At 51.0% G+C, this 19,487-nt stretch overlaps 1 protein-coding gene across 1 annotated transcript in view; it reads left to right on the top strand.

Moving 5' to 3' along the window:
* Positions 1-267: 267 nt before the first annotated feature.
* Positions 268-19,487, top strand: part of GRIK3 (glutamate ionotropic receptor kainate type subunit 3) — a 122,155-nt gene continuing 102,935 nt past the window's right edge. The window contains exon 1 of the mRNA XM_055706096.1: positions 268-688. Coding sequence (XP_055562071.1) covers positions 574-688 — 115 coding nt within the window. The 5' untranslated portion in view covers positions 268-573. The remainder of the gene's footprint in view (positions 689-19,487) is intronic.

Here is a 19,487-nt window from a genome sequence, read left to right as displayed (position 1 = left end):
GCTCGGGAACGAGGGGGGGGGCGTCGGGGGGGAGGGGGCAGAGGGACTGCCGGGACCCCCGGTGGACCCCGCTCCGCGCTCCCGACGGCGCTGGCCTCGCCGCGGGGGGAGCGGGCGGGTGCAGCGTGTCGGTGCCGGTGCGTGTCGGGGGGGTGGGGGGTGTCGGTATGAGTGTGTCACTGTGTGTGTCAGTGTGTGTGTGTGTGTGTGTGCACGCTCCACTCCGGGGCTTTGCGCGAGCCGCGCGCATCAGTGGTAGGAGGGGACAGAGCCGCTCCTGCGGGCGCACCGGCAGCCCCGGCTCCGCAGGTGCCGCCCGACCGGCACCGGCACCGGCACCGGCACCGGCACCGGCACCGCACAGCTCGGCTCGGCTCGGCCCGGCTCGGCTCGGCTCGGCTCGGCACGGAGCGGCTGCCGCGGGACGGGCAGGCGGGGCCGCACTAAGATGTGCCATGAGCGGTCCGGCCTCGGCGCCCACCGGCCGCTCCGCCTGAGCCCCGGGCAGCTGCCGCCCGCCCCCCCGCTGCCCCTGGGGCCGTAGGGCCGCGCCGGCCCGCGCCCGCCCCAACGATGCCCCATCTCTGGCCGGCGCTCCGCGGCGTGCTCTGGGAATACTGGGCAGCGCTCCTGGTCGGCGGCTTCTGGGGGCAGTGCTCGCACGGGATGCCGCATGTCATCCGGATCGGTAAGGCCGCCTCTCCCCGCGGGGACGGGCCGGCAGCGGCGCGGCCAAGTTCGCGGAGCGGGGCCGGGGCGGGGGACGCGCTGCCCGGGGCCGCGTCCCGGCACGGAGCGGGGCTGTGCCGCTGCCGCGGGGGCAGCGCCCGGTGCCAGCAGCCGCCTGGGCACGGTGCGGAGGGGTGCTGGGCACCGTGCAAAGAGGAGAGCGGGGGTGCTCAGCCCCCGGAGAGGGGGGATGCTGAGCCCCTGGAGCAAGGGGATGCTGAGCGCCCGGAGAGGGGAGATGCTGAGCCTTCAGAGAGGTGGGATGCTGAGCCCCTGGAACAAGGGGACGCTGAGTGCCTGGAGAAAGGAGATGCTGAGCCCCTGGAGCAAGGGGATGCTGAGCCCCCAGAGAGTGGGGGATGCTGAGCCTCTGGAGAGGGGAGATGCTGAGTGCCCAGAGAGGGGAGATGCTGAGACCCTGGAGAGGGGAGATGCTCAGTGCCTGGAGGGGGGGGGGGATGTCGAGCCCCCAGAGAGGGGGGATGCTGAGTTCCCAGAGAAGCGGAATGTTGAGCCTGCTACAAGGAGGGCTGCGGTGCCCGGTGCAAGAAGAGGTGCTGTGCCAGTGCAAGGAGGGGTGCTGTGCCACTGCGAGGAGAGGTGTTGAGCCTGCTACAATAGAGGTGCTGTGCAGGGGTGCTTTGACCCAGGGCCAGAAGCGCCCAGCACAAGGGACAGAGCCTGGGGGGCCCCACATCACCCAGCCCTGCTGCCGGGAGGATGCCAGTGGGCTGGCTCCACCGCAGCCGCTGCTGAGGGCCAGGCGTGTTTCATTAAATTGCTGAGGTTCCAGGGAAAATTAATTTTTAATAATGTTACATAAAGTAATTGCACAGATAAAAGCTTGGGAAAGAGTCTACAATCTTTCTTTTTCTAATTAAACGAGATACTTGTTTTAAGCATGTCATGTAAAGAACAGCACTGTTTTTCTGTTACACCCCATGTACTTTGCCATCGGTACACACTCCCAGGGATTTGCTGTCTGCTCACTAAAAATTATAAGGACAGGTTTACCTGTCTTTTCAGTGATCAAATTCTAATCAAGAGAAACTAGTGAAAACTGAATAATTTGTGAATATTTGAAGTGGGAAAATGGTTCTTATTCATCCCAGTGCAACTGCACAGCAGCAATGTTAAAGCCAGGGAGAGAAAAATGCCACTCCTGACGGACAGCCGCTCTCTGAAGTGAGACACTGTCACCTCCAGCACGCTTTTGAGCAACTGTATGTCCCAGATCGTCTCACAGGCAAGGGCTGGATTCCTGCAGGGTCAACATCTGCTTTCCCCTGGACTTCTATGAACGAGACACTGCAGGCAGATGTGGTCCTGTGCATGTTTGTAGTACCAGAAATGTTGCTGGAAAAGGTTCCTGGACCTGCCCCTGGGCCCCGGTGGCCACGGAACTTTTACTGGAGCCGAGGTGCTTGGTATGCTCAGCCACAGCCCGGAACAGCTGGAAATGTTTTGTGCCACAAGAAACCCCTTCCCAGGAAAGCTCCCGTTGCTGCTGATGGGGCATGAGCAGGGGCGAGGCATCCCACCGAGCCGTGGCAGAGCCCCCCTGTTTATCACCAGCCTGTCCCCTGCACCCTGAGAGCACCGCAGCACCGCGGGAGCATCTCTCTTCCCAAGGGGTCCCAGGGTACAGATCCCTGTCAGGACCCTAAGCTGTGTGCCCAGGGGGTCCTGTCGCAGCTGGGGTGCTGGGCTTGCGGCTCGTCTTGCTTTCAGCTTGGCAGCAGCGGCCTGATGCTGGGTGGGCAGAGCCAGCGTGGTGCCGGGCTGATGCTCCGGAGGAGGCGTGCAAGAGGCTGCTGCTGAGCGAGCTGGTGCTGGCAGGAGAATGGGCTGAAGTTGCTTGGGTGGGTGGGTGCTGAGACCCCTGGGAATACCAGCGTGCTCGTGGGAGCTGTTCAGGCCCAGGAGTATCTCTGTGGCTCTGTGGAGATGTTTAGTCTCAAGTCCAGGTGCTTCAGTTGTCCTGAAAATGGATTTTCTAGATGGCTCAAAGCAATTGCACAAAAGGATAGAGGAGCTTTCAACCCAGAAAGTGCTGCCAGCCCTTCACCGAAATCACTGCATTTTGCTGGAGCTCTGCTCCCCTTTCCCTGGAGCTCCCTGGCTCGGCTCAGAGGATGCCCCAGGAGCAGGGTGAGGGGATGCTCGTGCTGGGCTGGTGCAAATGTTGGGCTGGTGCAAACGCAGTGAGGTGGCGTGCAGGCAGGCAGGCAGGGCTGTCCGCCACGGGAGCACTGCTGTGCACCGCCTCTGCCAGCACTGTCGTGCCTTCCACAGGAACGGCCTTGCTTTAATTAAAATGTTATTCAACAACAGTTTGTTTATTATGCAGTCTGTAAAATATTTGAAAATACTGTATCAGAAAACACCATCTAGATCTGCTGCACACTCAAAGTGCTCGATTCAGCTCCAAGTTTATACCGGAATAAGACAGATAACCGTGACAGTGTGAGTGGAGTTGCTCCGTGTTTACACCACTGTGACTGAGAGGTAGTCTGTGATGCTGCCAGCCCTGACTGCGGGTGAGATCAGTGAGATTATACCTGTTATTAAGTGCTGCACTGAGCAGCTGAGTATTTGCAATATCATGCCCCTCATATAGTAAAAGCAGTGAGTGCAAGATGATTAAGCTACTGTAGATAGCCTATTTATCGAACCTTTCTCTTAGATTAAAAAGCAGTAGTAGCACCCCTTCAAAGTGACAGATGAGAGCTTGATGCCATTTTGTAGAGCCTGATGGCACCGGCCCTAACAAAGCAACGCGGGATGACTGGAAACGGTGTCACACGTGGAGCCTGAAGTGGCATTTCATAGCAGACCGATTTCAATTGCCATGTTTTGCTGAAGCATCACCAGAAATTACTCAGAGTGATTATTTTGATGGATGATGTGTTAGCAACATATACGTGGCAGATCAGATGGATGCCAGCGGTTTGGAATTAATAAGTAATAGTCAAAAATAGACCACAGGAGTTGTCAATCCAATTTTAGTATTGCATTTGTTGATTAGGGGTTAGTTTCTATTCAAGTGCTGCTGAGGAGGTGGCACCAAAACTGTGCAGCCCCCATGCCATTGTTTCCTTTGGCCACCCCTGCTCCTGCAAGGAGAGCCTGCCACCCCCTCTGCCACCCCCTTGGCCACCCCCCCTGTGGGTGGGTGGTGACAGGCAGGGTCCCCAGCCTACCCAGCGCTAGGGTCACCCCAAACCCCGGCTTGCATGCTCACCTTGCCCTTCCTCTGCAAGAGAAGTGCACTGTGCCTGGGAGGGGCTTCATTTTGCTTTCTGCATTTTAAAAGAGATCGCCTTCACCTCTGGGTTATTCCTTTTGTTCTGGGGTTTTTTTACTGATGTTATATTCCCGCTGATATTTGTGGGAATAACAATACCTCAAGCATGTTTGACAGTCCCACTCTTGTACCACTGAAGTTGTTGTGAACAGGATTGGGCTCCAGCTAAGCTTTTAAACAAACAGTCCTGCACGGAGGAATTTATTGGATTTTATTTCTTGTAGTCTCTTTCTAAGCTGTGTTTGCATAGAGAAGGGGTCAGGACATCGATCGTTTGTATGATTTGCAAGTAACACAGAAAAGACAATCAAATTGAAGTCTGCGTGGAAAAAAAATCATTGATTATTTTATATAAATACGTAGAAAACAAATTCTGTGGATAATGATCCTCCTCGGTGTGATTGGCTTTTCTGAGGCTTATTATGCCTGTCTGGAATTTTATTTTGGAATCACCTTCCCACACTCTGCAAGCGAAGTTTCATTTTTTAAAAATAAAGGCAAAAGCAGGCTTTTCCAAGCTGAAAAAAGCAGTGTCCGCCGGGCTGGGAGCTGCACGGCGGTGGGGTGTGTGGATGCTGGAGGGGGAGCCCTCAGAAAGGCAGCGTGCCCGTCTTTCTGCCCAGCTGACGCTGGCTGGCCGGGTTGGCCGGGTCCCTTGGGCCAGGGTGGCAGGAGAGCCCCGCGGCCGCAGCCGGGGCGCCAGCGCTGGACGGCACCGGGTGAGAGCGGGGCTGAGCCTGGGCGCGCTGGGCTGGGGGGCTGCTCACCCAAGCGGGGGACATGCTGGCCGAGACGGGCCTTTTCACCCTCTCCAAGACGCCTGCCCCGCGGGTTTGCGGGCTGGCCGAGCCCCCCCGGGCTGAGCCCCGCGGCGGGCGCTGCCTTGGCCGTGCCCGAGCCCCCGCCCGCGGCCTGGGCGAAGCCAGGAGGGGTTTCGGCCCTGGCTGCTGAGGTGATGAAACATGGCGGGGTAGGAGCAGGCAGGAATTGCACTAAGATCGATACGCGCTTCCCCCTCCCCGAAGCAAACAGCTTCAGAGAAGCAGCTTCACAGCACCTGAGACCAGCCCGCAGGCTCAGAGATCATTAATCGGGGGAATCATCCCTGCGGCAGCCTGGCTGCCCCCAGCCCCGCCGTCTGCCCCCCACTTCGGCGTACGAGCCCGCAGAAAGCCGCTGGGTTTGCCCTGGCCAAGGGGCACGTAGGCGAGACCCAGGAGCAGGCTCAGCCCAGCCCTGCGCGCTGCGGGTGTGCATCTGCGGCGGCACCGACGGCATCTCGCACGGGTGCCTGCGGTGGGGGTCTGGCCCCCAGCCCTGCCGGGGCCCAGCGCGCTGGGGGGCTGCTCCGGGATTCTGCTCTCTGCGTGTTTACTGTTGCAAATAAAGTGCTTTTGTTTGGTTTGTTCTACCCGTTTTTAAGTCACGCTATTGCCTTTGTGGCTTCTGCTGCATTTCAATGCGTATTTCTGTGACCACGCACCTATTGCGCAAGCATTTAATGGTTGATAAAGTTATTTCAGGTCATGAGATGCTTTGCATGTCAGATAACGTATTCCAGTAATTTCAGGAGGATACAACGGTGGCAGTGTAAATTGTTTGGTGGTAAATTAATTCTGAATACATTTGAATAACAATGTTACCTCTTTATCGCAGAATAGTCTAATTATTTGATCTTGGCATCCTCTTGAGAACTTCATACAGGAAATTAAGATCAAACCACAAACCAGGAAAAAATAGACCTTCATTCATCATAGGGCAGGAGTACCGCCAAAATAAACAGACCTACTTAGTGCTGGGCTGCTTCCTCGGGGCGGGCACATTCCCCTGGCTGCACCAGCACGCTGGCATCCCCCGTGGGCAGATTCATGCAGGACTCGAGTGGGGAAGGAGCCTGCGTGCACCTTGTGTGCGCAGCCGGAGGCTGCTCTGCCCTGTACCTGGCACCTGCCCCTGCGCCAGGGGACACCAGCCTTCGCCACGAGCGCTGCCTGCTCCTGCTGCCTGCTCCTGCTGCCTGCTCCTGCTGCCTTGCCCCTTCTGCTTTTATCACCAGCAGGTGCAAATCCACCGCCACCGCTTCAACCTTCATTTCTCCATCTCTGCATGTTTTTATTGATGAAACTAAACGGAGGTTGATATTATGAAAAGATTTCTGTATAGCCTTCTTGACACAGAACAATACTAAATGTGATTCAATCTCCAGCAAAGCTGGGTCTCTCTTGTTCTGGTAAATAAAGTGCTCCTTTGGTACAGATCAGTGGTTTCACTAAATTAGCAATCCTAAATGAAATCTAGCTTTTCCTTCTCTCATCTCTTGTCAGTGTGATGCCCCAAGTCCCTGCAGGGCTGGCAGCTCAGCCTGCGGGCCCAGCATCAGCAGAGGGCACTGCCTCGCCAGCTCCCACCCTGCCTGGGTGTTCCTGGCCACCTTCCTCCTTCCCGCTCCTCACCGCTGCTTTCTTGTATTCGCTATCATCCCTAATTTCCAAGCATTTGCATGGAGCAGCTCTGCCAGAATAGCTATGATGCAGGAGTCTCTCACGGAGACACAATATCAAATAAAACCCGACACTGCACAGGCTGTTTGTAGCAAGCATTAAGCCTCGTAATCCAATGTATTGCGTTTCTCCACCAGTTGTGCTGTGCAATCTCCTTTCCCTCATTTTGGCTAGAGGTTTAATGTGATGCTGTCTAGACTTTTTTTTTTTTTCCTTCGCACACTTAGAAGGCAGGCTGGTGGAAGTCTCTGGGTAAGGCAGATAACGAGTTGAAAGCACCAGAACTCAATGGGCAAGGGGGGGAGAGAGGCAAATGTTGGAGAGGAGCTGAGGGCTGAACACAAGGATAAAAACTGCGCTATGGTGATGTTGCCAAAGGGAATAGATGTGAAATGAGGAGTGCTGGTTGTCTTAAAGCCATGAGAATAGAAGTTGCTGCGACTGCAGATGTTGCTGTTTGCCATGACTGCATGGGGGATCCTGACACTCCACCAGCGAATACTGTGGCTTCTGTGCCCCTGAGAGCCTCCAGCTTGCTTTGTCAGGCAGGGATCGACTCCGCTTGGGCTGATGTAGAGGGGATTCAGCTGTGCTGGGGCTTCCTGCCTTACTACTGTTGTTCATTAACAGTAAAAACAGAGATAATGTGCTGGTATTTATCACTTACAATAAAGCCTAAAATAGATGCAGGTCCTTACCACAAGCAAGAGCTTTTAAAGCAGGTGGAAGGCTCAGTTCACTGCCTTCTCTTTGCTCCAGCACCAGCTTTTCTCTGCGACTGCCTCTCTTAACCCCTTTTGCTTCTGACTCCTGCTGACCCCCCTTTGCTGTGCTGTCCCGCAGGGAACCTTCCTCTGACATTACAGCTTGGTTTCTCAGGTTTGCACTATGAGACACTCACCATGTCAAGTGCTACCTGAGTGTTCAGCAGCACCAGCCCTGGTGCTTTAAATCTGTAGCAAGACATTGTGCACGAACACACAAATATGGACACAGCTGCTCTGTTATTTCTGGGAGGGAAGATAATCAGGAAAATGCCATTCGGTTGCAGACACCGCTGAGGAGAGCCGTGCGGTACCCGTGCGTCAGAGGCAATCCCCAGTGCTGCTCTGAACTTCCCCCTGCACACACCAAATTGCTCAACCTATGCAGCAGTGTGAATAAGAGGGAAGCAAATACTGGCCATTGCTGTATCTGTATTATTTAATATTTTAGCCCAGGGACCTGGTCAGACTTTGGGTTTTGTTGCTGTGCCCCAGCCAACAGCCAGCACCCCTCAGTGCGGGCTCAAATTCACAGAATAAAATCAGAATTGTGAAGCACTGGGGGAGCAACTGGCATATTTGGGTTTGTCTCCTGGGGCCTGGGACATTCAGGAAAGCATTGTGACCTGGAAAACAGCAGGAAGGACTGGGCTTCCAAAGGCATGGATTGTGTGGGTACGGCCCCTGGGTGATCTTGGCTAGGCTTGTGCTTCTCCATCACCCGAGCTCTGGGGCTCTAGAACGCAGTCAGTGGTCCTGCCACCGCTGCACGACATCTGAGAGCGGTGCTGTGGTGTGCAGCGTCACTGCAGGTCACCCTTCGCCGGCTGCCACAATACAGAGTATCTGCAGCACACGGTCTGGGGGGATTGCAAACCCCTCGGTACTTTCAGGTTTTAAATCGCAAGCTGGGCTGTGCTAATTCACCAAGGAAAGTTTTTTCTCCACCACATCTGATGCAGTGGACCCATCAGTTATTTCACTTTATGAGGCTGTTCTCTGTCACTTTGCACTGCGGTAAATACTCCACCAGCACGGAACGTGTCTTGCTGGGGATGCAGGAAAGGAGGAAGGCAGAGGGATCTCTGGAAGCTGGGCAGCCTGAGCAGGGCAGAGGAGCGTGCTGTGGAGCCTCAGGTGGTAGAGGGAGTTCCCTCGGTGTTCACAGAATTTAAAATAATGAGATGAAGAGGATGCTGTAAGTGTGGTGGAATAAATCTACCACAATGCTTAATAGCACAAAAGGAAAAGGGAAGGAAAAAGGAAATACAAGATTTCTGGTTTATTGATTAGAACTCCCCTAAAGTGGGAGACCACCCAGCCTGGCATCAGGAGGGGAGAGACTGCACACAACTACGCCCTTGAAGTCACTTTGGTGAGGCACAGGGTGCTGCATGACGGTGATAAACTAAAGATCTGGGAACAGGAGATTTTGGGGATGGGGCTCTGGTTTTCAGCTGCCATTTGCTCCTGTCTGTGCCTCTTGGATTTGTAGGCAAAGGCCCTCCCAAGCAGCCTGAAAGATGCTGTAAGACATTATGTCAGCTGCCTGAGCAAAAGCATGACTCTGCTATGAGATGGCTCATTTCAGTATGGCACAGCAGGGGCAAGTGGAGCCATCCTGCCAGCCTCCCTGCCAGCCTGCCCAGGCCAAGGTGCTCCTCCACCTTGTACCGGACACCAGCACTGCTCGTGATGGTCTGGAGAGACACCACTTGGTGCTTGGCCCAGCCCTGCCAGGAACTGATGCACCAGATTCACCCACCTGGAGAAAAAGCCCCCCGGTTGCATTTTTGTCTTTGAAGTACAGCCTGGCCTTTTGCTCAAGTCACACTAAGTCTAAAGAGTACACCGAAATAAAGAGTATTTGCACCTTGGATTAGGAGTTTAGTCTGTGTAGTTACTGAGTCAGAAAAACATCCCTGTTCAGGAAGGTTTTTAAGCAAGCAAATAAACCAGCTAATATCAAAGGAATAAAACAAAGGCTGAAAATTACCCAACTGCTCAAATTAAATCTTGAATTTGGGCCTTGCACTTTGCTCATCGCTCTGGGAACGGGGCACCCAGGGATCCCCAGAAGGGGTGTATAGGTTCCCGGGTGCCATGGCACTAAGTGCATTCCAAAGGCTTTTGAGAGTGATTGATTTAAATCAGCCTTCCATCCCCGATATCTGCAAACAGTGGCTTCAGGAGCACTCATTAGTGCCACTGCAGCAGTTCGGGTTAGAACGGTGGTTCCTATGTCCAATAAGGAGTGGGAAGAGGCCATTGACTGCTCTTACACAGGCCACTGGATACTCATTAGCTGGTAATGACATTCGATTGCTACAGCATGTCCTTTGTTCAAACTGGGGGCTTAAGAGGTGAACAGACCAGCTCCTGGAACTCACCGGTACCCAGGTGAATAGGAACATAAGCCCTTCTTAAAACAACAGAGCTGGTACTGCAAAATCCAAATTCGATTAAAGATGTGGAAGTGTATGGTGAGAGAACCAGCGTTAGCTGTGGGCGGCTTTCCCCCACTTTAATGAATAGATGGCTGTCATCTCTTACTTATCTCCCAGGATGAAACAGTAAATAAAGTCTGGTATAACCCCCAAATTTAGCTGAGTTACGGCTGTCTATTGGGACTGAGGTGTTAGACTCGTTGGTTAGTTTTGCAGTGCATGCAAAGCACTCAGGAGGCAGTCACAGCAGGAATTTTAAATTCCACCCCCTGCGAGACTGGGTGCATGGGCTGAGGGAGTTCTGCCCTGCTGCCGCAGACGCTCTGTGTCACAAACAGGGCTGATTTTGTTACGAATGGAGCAAACGGCTACAGCACATGCTTAGCAGAGGATCTGAGAAGGGATTTTCCCCAGAAGGACAGACCCGGCCTTTGCTCTGGGAGCTGCACGCCCCACACCTGCACTGAGAGCTCTGCTCCTCGGGCACAGCGGCTGCACCGGGCTCCTCGGGCTGCACTGCAAACTGGGACGGTGTCTGCCAAAAATGAACCGCTCTGCTGCAAAGTTGGCCTTTAAGTCGTCAGTGAAGAATAATGTGTGTATCTGTATTGCTGTGGTGCCTGGGAATTTGGAAAAAAGATGGCTGTTCTCATTGCCATATACATAAAGTTTTTCTTTAAATTAAAACAGGTGCTGCTCAGCCTGAATTTCTCTGATTCATGCCTCGCTGAAGGGCAATTATTAATCTCTCATATTCTGAGCAAAGGTGGCTGGTGTATATCTTCTAGTAAAAATTAGAGCAGATCAAGCCCGTTTCCTAATTCCATTGGCATTGTTATATACCTGGAAATATTTCTGACAGTGTCACAGGACTGCTGCTGTTTGGGTGACCGACCACAGCACGGGCAGCGAGAGGGTCTGGATCCTCCGTGTAGGAGGAGGAAAGACAAACTATTCTTGAAGAGCACAGTGTCAGCTACTCTCTCATTGCTGTCTTTGCCTTCTACTTTACAGTGCAGGCAGCAGAGTTTCTTGAGCAAGAAGGTGGTTTCCAGAGGACTCATGTATTAGCCTTCTGGGGCTGTGTCGCACCCGTAGGACACTTGGCAAATAGCATCTTGCAGCAGTTTTCAATCACTGCCAACGCGTGACTTGGAGCAGTCGCTCTGCTTTCTGTGTTGAGAGTCACAGGAACGTTAAAGCACCCGGATGTGACCCGGAGATTTTTAGAAATAACTCAGCTTGGCAGTATCGTAGCCATAACTTGCAGGAATTTTTGTATTTTTTCCTCCAGAATCCTGTTACAGGAAGTTTATCACAGACAATTTCAAGCACTTTTCCCCAGAGTAAGCATCCACCATTAGGTATTTCCTTTGTAAAGCATGCCTGTTAGCTTGGCTTTTGCTGTTATTTATTAATACTGCTATAAGGCATTTCAATGACATTCTTTGCCTGAGTTTTTTAAAAGCCTCTGACTTCACCTAGTTCCTGCTCTTTTCCTTCAAAAGCAGAAGTAACTTGCTCCCAAGAAAGAAACACGAGACAAACCTGCCAAAAGCAGGGCCAGAAACCCTGCTGGCCAGATCTCCAGAGGGACACTGAGGTGGATGGTTTCTCTGAGTCCTAGATATTCCATTTTCCATTTCAGTTTTCCTTTGATCTCCTTTTTTCCCCTGATTCTTGTGGTGTTCCTGCTCCCCCTGCTCTGCTCTCATGGCACAGCCATAGCTCAGGTGCACAGGCAGGTTCCTCCCCTCCTTACACCGATCATTGGATCGTTTAGGTTGGAAAGGACCTTTAAGATCATCGAGTCCAGCCGTTAACCCAGCACTGCCAAGCCCACCACTAAACCCTGTCCCTGAGCACCACATCTGCACGGCTTTTAAATCTCTCCAGGGATGGTGACGCCACCACTTCCCTGGGCAGCCTGTTCCAGCGCTTGACAACCCTTTTGGTGAAGAAGTTTTCCCTAATACCCAATCTAACCCTCCCCGGTGCAGCTTGAGGCCGTTTCCTCTCATCCTGTCGCTTGTTACTTGGGAGAAGAGACTGACCCCCGTACCTACAGCCCCCTGTCAGGCAGTTGTAGAGAGTGAGAAGGTCCCCCCTGAGCCTCCTTTTCTCCAGGCTAAGAAACCCCAGCTCCCCCAGCTGCCCCCCATCAGACTTGTGCTCCAGCCCCTTCCCCAGCCCCCTGCCTGGCTGCCACCAGCACCGTGCGGCAGCATCATGGCCCGGGGGCAAGCGCTGGCCCATGGGGCTCTGCCGGGTCACCCTGCCCGCAGGCACACGCTGCCGGAGCGGGGATGCGAGGAAGGGTCCCTGCCAAGAGGCTTGGGGAAGGAAAAGTGGTCATTTAGCACTCAGCTCCGAGATGTTGCTCTTTCATTGGATGTGCAGCAAAAGGTACATCAGGATTACCTTAAAAGTATAAGCTTTGTCTTTGCCTGTGCAAGACAGATTTATAATATTTTCTCTTTCTTTTTTAACACTGGATTCTTAGTGCAGACAGTGATTTATTGAATAATCAATTTCCTTATCTACGTAATACAGTAAAGTGATCCATCAACGCCAGATAATCAATCCAGCTTGGGATTTTAAGTGTGTAAGAGTGTATGTATGTGTACTTGTATATATATTTTCCTTCTGTATCGTTGTCAGGCAAAATAACATCTCCCTTTTTGTGCTCTTTTTTCAGTGACTTTTGTTTATGGTGTGTAAAAGAAAACCACGACATTATATTACACCTTGTAAGTTTTACGGTACTTGAGAGGTTTATGCGGTATGAATGTAAAGGGCAATGCAATAATGCAAAGGGCAGTGAGACATTTTTAAGTGCAGAAGGATACACACGGAGCTGCAGAGATAAATCTGGGTGGATAATCATCCCACAGTGTCTCTCCTATTTATGAGAAGAAAAGACATCTACTGCAAATCATGCTTCAGGTCACTTTTGCCCTGGTCTCTGGCTCCACTTTGCATTACAGGCTGCTTAAATTGTTCTTAATCTAATTTGGGATCTCTGCCCCGGTGCACCGCCTGTGCTGTGCCGCGTCCTGCGCCCTGCAGAGTGGGCTCACCCCTGGTGAAGGACGATTGCAATTCCCCATCGCTTACGTGGTGTGTTGGCCTTGTGCGGTTCAAGGACTTGAGTAAATGGAAGATCCTTTGACTGTCCTCTGTTGGTCTAGAGAATTAACCATGGGAAGAAATAAGAGTTATCAAAATTACCAAGCCTGAGGCTTATGGCAGTTTGGATGAGGAAGAGGAGCCTGGGTTCAGCCTCCCCATGGTTTGTGTGTTTGGTGCTGGAGTTTTCTCGCTTTGAGCTGGGCAGAAAAATGCCTCCGAGAACAAGCCTGGGAGTTGTGGCAAACATTGGCCATACAAAGAGAGGAACTTCATGGCATCTTGCTGTTGTTAGATTTCTTAAACAATAAGGCAATGAATCCTTCTCAAATGTGAACATTCAGAATTCAGCATTTGTAATTAGCAGTAGAATCGGAGAAAAGATGTCATTACTTTCTGAGGTCAAGATAAGTTTTATACATAGGTCACGGTTCCATGTGCTTCATTCAAAAACCAATTTGTTTTGTGGGCTTACGATGGCAGAAACACTGATTATTATGCTATCTCCACATGTTCAGTACTTTCTGTTGCAGGAAAAGATTTTGCCTTAATTACTTTCAGTTTTAACCGTCTGGCAGGGAGACGGCTTTCCTGATTTGAACCATCTCAGCAGAAGCTGAATGCTTCATGGGAGACTGGAAACGCCGAGAGGCAGCGGAGCCCCGTGGGTCCCCAGGGTGCAGGAGCAGGGTGGCCCTCAGCTCTCTGGCACCTTCTCCCACCAGGCACTGATAAAACCTGCACTCGGCAGCCCAAACCACAGTTTGCAAACCTAGGGCCGGGCCACTCTGGTGGCAGAATGTGCCTGGGATGAGCAGAGGGGAGAGGAAAAGGGGCAGGAAAATCCACTGAATCCCTGTCTGTCTCCTCCAGCCACGCATTCTGCAGAACCAGCAACTGCCCTGGAGCTCGCTGCGGGGACCCGCGCCTCCCACTGCCATCACAGTTCCTTTTTTTTTTTTTTCTTTTGCAGTAATGCTATTCCCATTTTAAGCTGAAACAGGGACCTGTAAAAAGGAGGTTCTTGGTTTAAATTTCTGGTCTATAAAATCTTAAAGACCTGTTCTTCCTTTATAGGGAAAGAAAACCATTTTCTTCCTCATTTTATGCACTTCTCTTCTTACCAATTTTTATTTCTGCAAAATCAGGTTTTGTCATCTTTACTCTAGGTAAAGAAATTCAAAATGAGTCCTTGGACGTTTAGCTTCGGGGTGATGTCTAGGCTTGGCTCATAATATTTGAATGGAAATAGGATCTTTAGTTTCTTTTTATATTCATCTATATCACAGGGAAAGGGTTATCCAGAAAGCGTGTTGCTGACATCATTTTTTAAAGCGTAGAGCTTTTCTTTGCACCGATTATCAACTTCACTTAAGATTAAAGTTATAAATAAAGGTGTCAAAAATAAACAATCTTCAGTTCTTCTAGCAGCTCCCTTCGGTCCCAGTGGTGGGTTTCAAAAGACAAGACTGACCTGGTACATGTGGCTATTTATAAAAAGACAGTTATAGCCATGTTTACTTAATTTTCCTATACATTAATGCAGCGGTGGTTATTTGAGAAAAAAACATGAAATATTTTCTTGTCTGCAGTGTAACTTTATAGTGAAGTGCAGCAATTTCAGTTGCTGCATCCATTTCCCCCACGCAGAGGGAGAGCAATGGCACACCGAAATCTGCAACCCCGCCTGGTTTGCGTACCCTTATCTTGACGCGATGAATTCACATTTAGCTTTAGCACTTTTCGGAGGCAATTCTAACCTAATTAACTTTCACTCTTTCCCTCGCTCTCTTACTCCGAGGATCCCACACACACACTTTGAGTGAAACAACAACTCAACCACACAGATGAGTCGCAGGAAAACCCCATGGATCCTTCCTCAGGATTTACCCTTGGCAGCTGCGACCTGCCACCGAGTCTTGACTAAATAACAGCCTCAGCCCCCCCGCATTGCAGCTCCCCCCATGCTATCCTCATTTTGGATGCTGAACTCCAGTCCTCACCCTCTGGCCTCAAAAGTCGAGGGAAGAAATTAGTACAGTTCAAATCTTGAACAAGCTGCACTTTCTCCTATTTTAAGAAAAAAACTGCATTCACAGGCTTCCTCAGCAGCTGGTTAGGATTTTCGCTTCTTGCCAGTGCTTGGAAACAAGACGCTCGGTATGTTCCTTATTTCCTAAAGATCCTGCAAGGTGCCACCGGGCTGGGTGACAGCGCTGAGTACGCCACGCTGCCTGCACCTCCGCGTGTCCGACTCCACTCGGAGGAGTTTACGTGCGAGTTTTTCCCCCAACCTGGTGACCATCTATATTTAGCACTGGCTCGGGAGTCTGATCTATGTTTCTTGACTGCATTATTAAGGTCATTCTATGGTTACATGATTCTTTGTGCTTTGTGAGCGTGTGTGGGGAACCTATTTCCATATGAATTATGAAAGTTTATGCCAACAGGACTGTAATTCGTAAATTGTTATGACAGCAACATTTTGAAAGAAAACACGGAGAAACCAGGGTAATAAAACTTGCCATTAAGGGAGTGGACTTGTGCGTCCTGGAAAGAATTCTTGTCCAAGGATTATTTATGATCATTACACACCAAAATGTGTTTTTGCATTTTTATTGCTAGCAAATTACTTGTAAACCCACTAGGGAGCTAATGTTTTTTCCTCTGTGGCCATACTACTTCATTTTGGTTTTTTATATATACATTTTTGCTACCACTTCAGCCATCGCTTCTGATTTATAGCAACAATAATTATTTCTAAATAGCTTGGATGTTAAAGGGTTAATGCTCCTTTGGTTTCAGCTGACAAAAACTACATGACAGTGATGGATTTCAAAGGGAGAAGGGCTGGTGATGCCTGGGCAGGTTGGATTGCTTTAATGGTGCTAACTACCTCTAATGGGGAACACGCATTATTTATGTTCCTCAGTAGCTTCTCATTAATTTTAGTGCACTTGGTTGAAGATTCCCAATTTCTTGGCTTCTTCCTTGGTGTTACCTGTTCAACAGTGCAGAGTAATGGAAGTGACTTACTTCAGAAAGGAGCATTCAAATTCAGATTGCTTTACAGGACAGGAGTAGGAGTATGATGCTCTGGGCAGCTCCCTGGAGAAGGTGGGAGCAGGGTCAAGATTTTGGAGACTTTTCAGTCTCCCACTGGGGCCAGCCAGCACCGGTCTGCAGGGGCTCCATGCCCCGTGCATTGAGTGGTCAGCTCTGCATGTCCCACCTGCTCCTGTGCTGTGGCTGCTGGTGCTACAGCATCCTGGAGAGTACCACCACTCCCCTGCCCATAACGCCTGCTGGCTTTTCCAACCCAAGGTTACCAAAGGGTCCCTGTGCTCAGAGCCTCTGGTGCAGCCATCGCTGCTCCTGCTCCTGCTCCCCAGCCCCCCCCCCCCCCCGCAGCCGGGCTGTGCACCGAGGTGCCCCCTCTTTACGCCCCCTCCTCCAAACACGCAGGCACTTGCTCTGTGCCGCAGGTGCTGGTTTACAGAACAGCAGCATTTTACCCAATAACTCCTCAGGAGATGCTGATCATTCATTGTAAGAACACCACAGCTGCAGACAGCAGCAGGAAGCTCGAGATCAACCTTAATACGAAAGTTAAGCGAGTCCTAAATTATTCAGTGCCATGGTTACCGGGGTGATTACACCTCTTGTTTCTGATGTGCCATCTTGGAAAGACCCTCCTGGTGCAGCATAGGTGGGAGCTGCCTGCCAGGGATCAAAGCTTGGTGGCAGGCCACCTACTGTGGTCCTCCCTGGAGCCCCCTACCCCGACCTGCTATTCCCTGGACACAAGGACCAAACGGATGGAAACGTTCTGTAGTTTGGGGATTGTGGGACATTTGTGTGTTCGCTACCAATGTCAGTGACAAAACCAGCACACGACTAATTGCATTTTTGATCGTAATACAGCAATTTGTTAGAACCACATTTCCTTTACAGATTTTCAAAGCCTTATTTTTAGAAAAGTATTTTTTGATCTTCCGTTAGTTCCTGTTCTGCTCTGTTACAGACTCCCCGCGTGGCTTTGAACAAATGACTTTGCTCTTCTGTACCTTAATTCTGTACTTGTAAAATAGGGCTAAGCGCGCTCCCCACATCTTTGGGCTGTTGTAGCCGTGAGGGTTTTAAAGACTGTGACACGTGGATGTAAATAGCTGAGATTGCTGCACCAAGGCAGTGCCTCTGAGGCAGAGCAAATAGACATGAGCAGGCACAACACTATTAAACTAGTGAAATACTGAGATTACAACCTGGGACTATATGACTGGGGTAATTCTGGGGAAAAAAAAGAAAAAAAAGAATCTCCTAAATACGCTTAAATGCTTATTTAATGTAGATTTAAAAACTTATTTATTGAAATTTAACAACTGTTTACTCAATATGGGACTGTAAAGCCTTTAAAACATACTCTTAATAATCCCTTGGTATTTAACTTATGTACAATAGTGTGTGCTATTACATCCCAATTAAATCCCTATTTGAGACACTTAATTAAAAAGGAGGCTATAATAAGCTCCCGATCATTTGGCTCCCCAGCCAGATCCATATGATCAAGGATTCTGCGCGTTAGTCGGTGCCAGGCGCATGCCGGAGCAGACGTGCCTGTCGCGCCAGGCTGTGCTTCAGCTGGGTGTGCGCCGGGAGGAGCAGGGATGCGGGGATGCAGCCTGGCAAGCTGGTGGCCGTGCACTGCTCTTGGGAGTAGCTCCTGCTCCATACAGGCTGGCTTTGATCCTGGGGTGTGGCAGAGCCGAGGTGCTGTGGGAGAGAGGTCGGGCCATGGATACTTTATGCTTCTGGATGCCAGAGGTCTCCAGAATACCCCCTGGGGACCACTCAGGTCAAGGACGCTCTCCAGAGGCAGCAGCTGATAACAGTGGCTTTGGCTTTATCACTGGCTTGGGAGTCAGTGTCAGGCTGTTTCCCTGTAGGGGACACCCCCAGTTTCACCGCCCCATTTGGCCAGAAGTCCTGGTCTGAAGGAGCAACCTTGGAAGGGGCACCTGAGGCCAAAATATTGCGTGATGTCTATGGGACCTTGGAAATCCTGTGGTGTTGCCTCCCTGCTGGGTGCCTGCACAGCACTCGGCCCTGGTCTCTTCTGCCGTTGGGGATCATAGAACTGGCAAACAGTGACGTGCCTGTATCGTTATCCTGTCCTGTGCCAGGCTTTCACAGGCAGGCTGCATTAGAAAGAGCCCTCAGGACATCCGTCTGAAGACAGCTGCTTGCCATCCAGCCAAGTGACTTCTCTCTGCCTCTCCTTTAAAAAAAAAAAAAAAAAATATCCAATCCCCCTTTAATTCAAGCGTGTTTGAAATAGGAAGTGACAATAGCTTTGTGCTAGCTCCACAGCATGATGTGATGTTAATTTGTATAAGTGATTTTTTTTGCTTTTAATTATCAGCCTGAGATTTAAAACTGAGGGATACGAGGACCCCACGAGGCGTGCTTGACTGTTTCAAGGAGGGAGTTTATTTGTTTATTCAAGTGCTTAAATATAGCTCGCAATTGTGTGGTTGATACTAACAGTACATTGCAAAAAAAAAAAAAGCAGGATATGAAATCGTCATCCAGGAGCCTCAGGTCAGATCCCAGCTCTGACAGAGACATTGGGTAGCCTTAGGCAAAAGACTTAAGGAAAATACTGTTCCCATTTTGCATATGGTGGGCAGGATGTGAGAGAGAATAAATGCCGCTGAACTTGGTGGAAAGCATACTGTGACATTGGATCACTGGTGGACATTGGGTCACTGATGGTCCCTGTTACTTCCTCCACCTGTCCCCTCTCTACAGCCCCCAGGGTAAGGGCTGCCCGTGCCTGCCCTCACACGGTGCCTGAAGGAGACCTGGGCAATGCTGTGAGAGCAACGAGCGGCACAGGAGAAAAGACTGAGAAAAAATTAATCTGTAATTTTGTGTGAAGAGCTGCCCTTCGGTGTGTAACTACCCTCTCCCTCTGCCCCTGAATCCAAACGCTTCCAGAGGCGGGGAGCTTCGTGGGTTCATATAGCATGTGCTGCATCAGGGGGGTTGTTGCCCTGTCCTGCACCACCGCTGACTGCTGCGACGAAGTTATGCTGCAGTAAGAGAGGGGACGTGGGGACTAACAGGTTCCTAAGGCAGCTCCACCAGTAGCACCAGGACACCTCTGCTCTCCGGGTCACTGTCCAGGCCCTTGTGACGCCACTCGGTGCAGTGGCTCAGGGCCAGCGAACCACAAAGCAAACCAAATGGATTTACAGCTGCGGTGTCATTTCTCCTAGAGAGAACTGATGCCCTTGTTTCCTTTTGTAGACAGATAAAATAAGTACAGAGATCTGTGATGTGGCAGCTCTTTGGATTTTGCAGAGGATTTTGAGGCAAGCCATGGTTTATGAGCAGCCCATTAACAGTGCACACTGTGTCTCATAAAAAATCCCGTTTTCGCCATTTCAGCTCTACAGCTGTATTTCATTTGCAGTCTAAATCTAACAAAAGGATCAGCAGAGGTTTTGGCAGAGAACCGTCCCAGTCCTGGGAGCGGTAGCTGATGCAGCCGCGTCCCGGCAGGTCGGGGGCGAGGCTGGGGGGATGCAGGAGGGAAATGCAGGAT

The sequence above is a fragment of the Falco cherrug genome, chromosome 3 (assembly GCF_023634085.1).
Source record: "Falco cherrug isolate bFalChe1 chromosome 3, bFalChe1.pri, whole genome shotgun sequence".
NCBI classification, from domain to species: domain Eukaryota; kingdom Metazoa; phylum Chordata; class Aves; order Falconiformes; family Falconidae; genus Falco; species Falco cherrug.
The sequence above is the reverse complement of the archived record's forward strand: the minus strand, read 5'-3'. Positions and strand labels throughout refer to the sequence as shown.